Source organism: Azolla caroliniana, unplaced genomic scaffold, assembly GCF_043228905.1.
Source record: "Azolla caroliniana isolate FFs.n. ecotype wild unplaced genomic scaffold, voAzoCaro1.0.p SCAF_244, whole genome shotgun sequence".
NCBI lineage: Eukaryota > Viridiplantae > Streptophyta > Polypodiopsida > Salviniales > Salviniaceae > Azolla > Azolla caroliniana.
Genome location: NW_028230679.1, coordinates 12,862 through 19,063, shown reverse-complemented (window position 1 = coordinate 19,063; position 6,202 = coordinate 12,862). Strand labels below are relative to the sequence as shown.

The 6,202-nt window shown below is 37.8% G+C and overlaps 1 protein-coding gene across 3 annotated transcripts; it reads left to right on the top strand.

Annotated features, from left to right (window-relative positions):
* The first annotated feature begins 755 nt into the window (after positions 1–755).
* On the top strand, positions 756–5,871 carry LOC147848736 (uncharacterized). 3 transcript variants are annotated; one of them, XM_087338180.1, is made up of 5 exons: positions 756–1,157; positions 3,350–3,477; positions 3,585–3,659; positions 3,765–3,949; positions 4,046–5,871. In XM_087338180.1, exon 5 carries the CDS (start codon positions 5,069–5,071, stop codon positions 5,507–5,509), a length of 441 nt encoding a protein of 146 aa, XP_087194306.1. In that variant the 5' UTR covers positions 756–1,157; positions 3,350–3,477; positions 3,585–3,659; positions 3,765–3,949; positions 4,046–5,068; the 3' UTR covers positions 5,510–5,871. The 3 variants fall into 3 exon arrangements, with proteins under 3 accessions (XP_087194306.1, XP_087194307.1, XP_087194308.1); XM_087338181.1 differs by having other exon boundaries at positions 3,585–3,664; XM_087338182.1 differs by lacking the exon at positions 756–1,157 and having other exon boundaries at positions 1,900–3,477.
* Positions 5,872–6,202: the final 331 nt, after the last annotated feature.

Genomic DNA, 6,202 nt, shown 5'->3' with positions numbered 1-6,202 from the left:
CCATCGGGGGAGGAGGGATCATTTTGGGGTTTTCCGGCATTTAGAAGGTATATTTTGTTATTTTTGTAGTGTTTCTACTCTTCGTCTTCTTCCTTTGTTTCTTCTTCTTGGGAGATTTAGGTTTTGGTGAATGGAGAGTGCAAGAGTGGAAGTTGGATCACCTCGTCCTTCTCCACCCCCTTTCTGTTTTGACTATATTGGTCTTCTTCTTCACCACTGAGCCTCATTATGTGTTGGTGGCTTCGGAGGATTGAGTTTTTGTTCGTTGCCTCTTCAATCATGGAAGGGAGCATCCATCCATGTTAGTGTTTGCCAATGAAACATCCCCTGACTCATCTTTGTCTACAACATTGCCAACTATCACCACTTCAACCAGGCTGATGATCCCTATAGCTCAAAACACCGTTTCATTTCTTTTAAACAGCGTAAATCCAGTTTTATCTTCGTGCTAAAAAAACACGCTGGCTTAAATCAGAAAAAAAAAGTGTTGGCAAAACGAAGTTTAGAGTGCCAATGTAGTGAAAGGGAAGTAAGAGAAGAATGAAAAGAAATTTATTGCAAATAGGAAATAAAACACAACGGAATAAAACAAAGTTTGATGTAAAAGGGTATGAGACTTGGGAAGGTGTTTGGGTGGAGTGAGAGTGAGAGTGCGAGAAGTCTTACTACGCGGTCACTATCTTTTCTTTTTATTGCCTAAATGAATAATAGCAGCAATTCGCAGAGAAGTACGACTCCCCGCTTAATGAGCCGCTCCCTTGTCTAACCACAGAAACCTGCCTCCTCTGACGAAAGGACCATGAACAGGAGGCTTCTTCTTGCCTCTCCTCTCCTCTCCTCATAATTTTAACAGACTCATCAGCACTACTCAAGGGTTATAGAAATTGAAATGTTCAGAGCTTGGACTTGGGACGAGGTAAAAGCATGGATTCTGGCTTCTCCTCCTCAGACAGAGAAGAGATAGATAGATAGATAGATAGATAGATTATATTATCGTCTTCTGAGGTCAAATATGACCTACGAGACTCCTTCCTCTGGAAATCCCAGGACATCCCCCATTATGCATTTCTCCACCCACATCCCTCCCCTGGAAATCCCGCAAATTATCCATGGTTTTGAACGCCTCAAGCAATCTCATGTACATGGATGGCATTGAGGTATGCCCTATTTCTCTGTACCTTCTGAATCTGTTGTTGATCCATCATTGAGGTACAGTAGCCTAAACCCTATGAATCTATCTATTGTAAACCATTTTATTCTTTTACTGAAGGAGATGAGATGAATATTAGTTGAATCTAGTCTTAGTAGGGGGGGGTGAGGTCGATATTGGACTCTCTTCTCGTACTATTGTGCAGGTTATTTCTTTCTTACATCATAATTACAATATCTTCTGGCTAATATGCACAGGGCGAGGTATACAATAATAGCCTTCTGTCCCTCCCAAATGTTCTAATAAGTGCTTACATCATCATGTTTGAAGTGCTATCATCATTGTAGTTTCTACCATGTCCACAAAGTGCTATCATCATTGTAGTTTCTACCATGTCTCCACACCAAATCGCAATATAACATCAAGTGCCAATAACTCCAAGCAATGCTTGAACGAAATTCCCATGGAAGCCAGCTTTGTTTATCATATGAATCACAGTATCCATTTTGTAAACCTTCAACAGAATAAATTTCTTCAGAGATAATATACTCTCTAACCTTGTGCTATTGAACATCTATATGTTTTGACCTCGTAATCATAGCACTTTGGCTATCACATTGCAATTTAGAACCAAGTTCAATGACCAGGCTCTTCATCCACTTTCTGCATCTTCAGGTTTAGAATTTAGGGTTTCTGCTTCATAAATACTAATCACATATAAGAGAGATGAAATAAATAGAAGCTCCTTGTACTGAGATCCACACATCAATATGAACATAATCAAGATTACCTTTGATAATGTGGAAAGAAGTGCTGAAAACAACCACCCTTATCGCTTTCCACAAAGCAATTTGCAGAAATCCAATATGTAACCCATTCACACATTTTAGCAGGTTCTTCTTGTGTAACCCATTCAGCCTAAATGCATGTGCTATAACTCGATATATTATCATTGCTGGATTCAGTATGAGTGGCAACAACAGATTCATTAAAAACAATATCTCCCAGGAGCTTGTACAGGTTTTCAACTCTCTTCCTTCATCACAGGAAGAGCTTCTTTGAAGATTTTCAGCAATCCTCCACCTTTGGCCTGAGTAACTGTCACCCAAAGAATCTAACGTCCCCATGGAAATCAATTTTTTCTTCAAATCAGGAATATGCTGAACATTGCCCCATTGTTCTTGCAATTCCTTCATGCATTTTGATCGTTACAGTACTAGTTCTGATAACCTTGCAAACTACCATTATTTCCCATCAGAACAGTACCAACATAGTAAGGCTCCTACATATAAAGCCATTCCTTGTGGGACACATGGCATGTGCATCCCGAGTCAAGCATCCATAGTTTTTCCAAGATTCTCTATTCATTGATGCCGACCATGTACTAGGCATTTCACCTTCATTAGCTTTACTGTTGACTGTACTTCCTGGCAAAGGTAATACTGGGAAATAAATGTAAACAAACCATAATGATAGTGCCAACAATAGAAGGGAGATCACTTTTTCCATTAAGAAGATTACAAGTAGAATTAAAAGAGGAAAGTGTCTATTTACTCTCAACTTTGCTTCCCTAGAAAAAACCTCTGGTTTTTTCTCTGATTTTGAGTTAGCAATTTGCTACGCATCTCACAAGCACTCAAGGTTTTCTTTTACCTCGGTTGTTTCTCTCTTCTTTGATGTACGGGTACCACAAGGGAGGGAATGCCTATTTAGAAGCCTTCACAAACACAACATAAAAACAAAAACATGTGACACTAGTTTAAATTATTCAATGGCTCATACAGTTCCCTAACATGCCCAACATGTAATCATCTGCAATGGCTCAACCCATTATCAAAATATATTTGGTTTCATTGCAACTATGTCAGGAGCGTTTGACCAACTGTCACCAGAAGAGTTTGTTTTACCTGTTACTTAATAATGCTATGACAAATCTGGCATATCCAAATCTCCCAGTATGCAGTGTCCTAGGACATAGTATAAGTTTGAATCTTTCCCTGAGTGGATTTGAATTTGGATATTTTACTGTATACACCTTGGGGCCTACATAATAAATATATATATGCATAAGAACATCATTATCTAGTGTATATTGGTCTTGAATCAACATGTCCAAATCAGAACCATACTGCACCAAAATATTGCTGCATTGGTTTTACTATATTTCTTATTTAAAGAAACTGTACTATGATCTCGTAGGGTCGCATTGAAGACCATTTCAAAGCTGATTGCAATATTGAGGAAAGTCAGATGCTGTGATATCTGCTGTGGGAACTGCAGGTCTCTTGAAGCAGATCAAAGCCCTCAAGAAAGTTGGAACAATAAAGGTGTTTAATTTTCACTTGATGCCTACTTTAGCATAAATTGGCAGATTCTCTCAAGCATGAAATGTCCACCCTCTTTCTGGGTCTAATTGTTTTGGTGCAATTTGCAGAGATTCGTTCCATCAGAAAAATGGTGTAGATGTTAATAGGATCAGAAATACTGGAATTGCAAGATATGCGAATGGGTAAAGTACAAACTTGGCAAGCCATAAGAGGCTGCAAGCATTCCATAGACTATGTATGTCTCTTCAAATTGTCTTGCCAACAGCTTTCTTTCCTGTCTATTACAGCCCCATTGCTATTTTCCTCCCCGAGACACTGGTCATTTATGGCTCTGGGGACGTGAAAGGTTAGTTAATTTTACCTGAACAGCATTCTGCGTTGAATGCTGGATACCAAGAATACAAATTGCGGTTCGGCTCCAAACTTAACAGAATTCTACTTAAAGAAGCAGAAATGATTGCCAAAACTGAAGGTGACCCCTCCGTTGCGCTTTGTGTCCTCATGATATGCATCATAAGGTATAATTTTAGTCTTTCAATTAGATATCTTCACTATCTTTTCTATGCAGAAGCACCGTTTCCAATCAATGCATTGCTTTCTCTTATTTACATTGTGTGCTACAAGGGGGGCACAACGAACTTTAAAATCGATGATAGTGGATTAGAGGGGTGCACATTATACCCAGAAGTAAATTATGTGAGAGCAAACACTTATTTAGATAAATTCTTGTAAGGTTGTTTTTGATGTTTTCTTTCAAACCTCCTTGATAAGCTGTATACAAGTATACAGAAATTCTTGTAGGGCATGTGTGGAAAAAGCTGTAAAATTATGTCATTTAAGTTGTATTGATCTTAATAATTTCCTATGTACATGTTGATTATGTCTATGTGCTATGAGGCAATGAATTGACTATCGAAGATCCGATGAGGCATTTGTTGCTGATAGCACTCACCATCATTGTGTACATGTATTGTAATGATGGAGCTAGTGAGTGAACCATCTCTAAATTCCATCACATCCCAAATCATTTAAACTTGCAAACCTCCCTAGTATTCTTTGCCATTCTAGTTGGGCAACATGCATAGGATTATTTTCTTATCAATCTTTGGGTATCTACGTTCATAGCTAACCCACCAACAAACCTTTTGACATTGGAGGAACCTATGAGTTTAGAGCTCGTCCCATCAAAAGATGAAATATGAAACAAAAATACCAGTTTAGTGGCATGCAGGGTAGAAATTGAGGGCCAGCTGGGATATAGTTATTTTGAATGTTAATTGTCAGTTCTCTTCTTCATTATCCTATAGGAGGAAATAAATCTTCAGTCGCATCCTGAAAACGCAATAGCTTGTTTTTGGGGAAAAAAACAAACGCAACAGCTTAAGAGAAGTACGAAACAGAAAACGCAGAAAACAAGAAACGCGAGACATGTAATGCAGTCTATGCATGAATAAATAAGCAGCAGCGAGGTGTTTGACGACTAGACTCTACTGGATTGTAATAACACTAATAATTAGCATTGTTTAGTTCTTGATTTGTATTGCATGTTCCTCTGTTAAAAGCAGACATACCTGCGTCCAATAACCACCATATGATGCAAAAACAATATAGGTTTGATCAAGATGAAGAAGAAGAAGATTGCAATGGCTTCCTGAAAGTCGCAGATTCTTATGAATATATTGCTCTTGATGCAGAAGACCATATTGTTGACATGGATGTTTATATATTTAACGGAATTAACGATAACAATCTCGAACATGGTAATCATACTGATAATGATGACAATAGTATTGATGGTGGTGATGATGATGGTATTGGCAGTGATGGCGATGGGGACAGTGATGATGATGAATATGATGATGCTGCCGCTGAAGATGATGATGACGGAACTGGTGATTATGAAGAGTCGGAGGAGGGAATTCTTATCAACAGGAATGCAGAATTATATCCTCAACCGGTGCTGGCTATGGTTAATTTTGATCATCATCTGATGGATATGCATGATTGTCACCGAAGTAATAATAATAATTAAAAAAGTGATGTCGAGCTAGCCATATTGCCGAAGCATGAGATGACCTGCTTGGAGAATAGTATAAATGACTTACGACAAGAACTTGGAGGTTATTATGCTAATCAATTTCCAGAAGAACATGGGGATATGGAACATAACATTCTTAATGAGGAGAATGCCATTAAAGAGAGACGGTGAAAACATTATATCCATGATCATGATGACCGTAAGCCAATCAATAGTATTCATGGTTATTTCCCTAATCATGTACCTAACTTTCACAGCTGATGTTTATCAATAGCAATATCATAATCACTATCATCCTTACATACTTCATAGTTTGAACGTCTTTAATGTCAAATCGGTTTCATATTTAATTTGAATGTCTTTGTAATGTCAAATCGATATTTAATTTGAACGTCTTTGTAATGTCAAATTGATATTAACATTCACAATAATATTCTTGCATCTTTTGATCACTAATAACTAATAAAGATATATGCAACTCTTACTTGGAACTTGGATCATGAGTAGAGCTGCTTGTTTATGGTTCCCTTACTGTAATCACAAATGCAAGAATATCGAGAAGCCATTTTTTTATAATGACACCTCTTTCTGTTCACTTACTATTGTTTATCTTAATAATTTGGGCCCTCGCTAAACCCTAAACCCTTCTATCACATCATTTTTTTCTGGTCTAATTGATACAAGCCC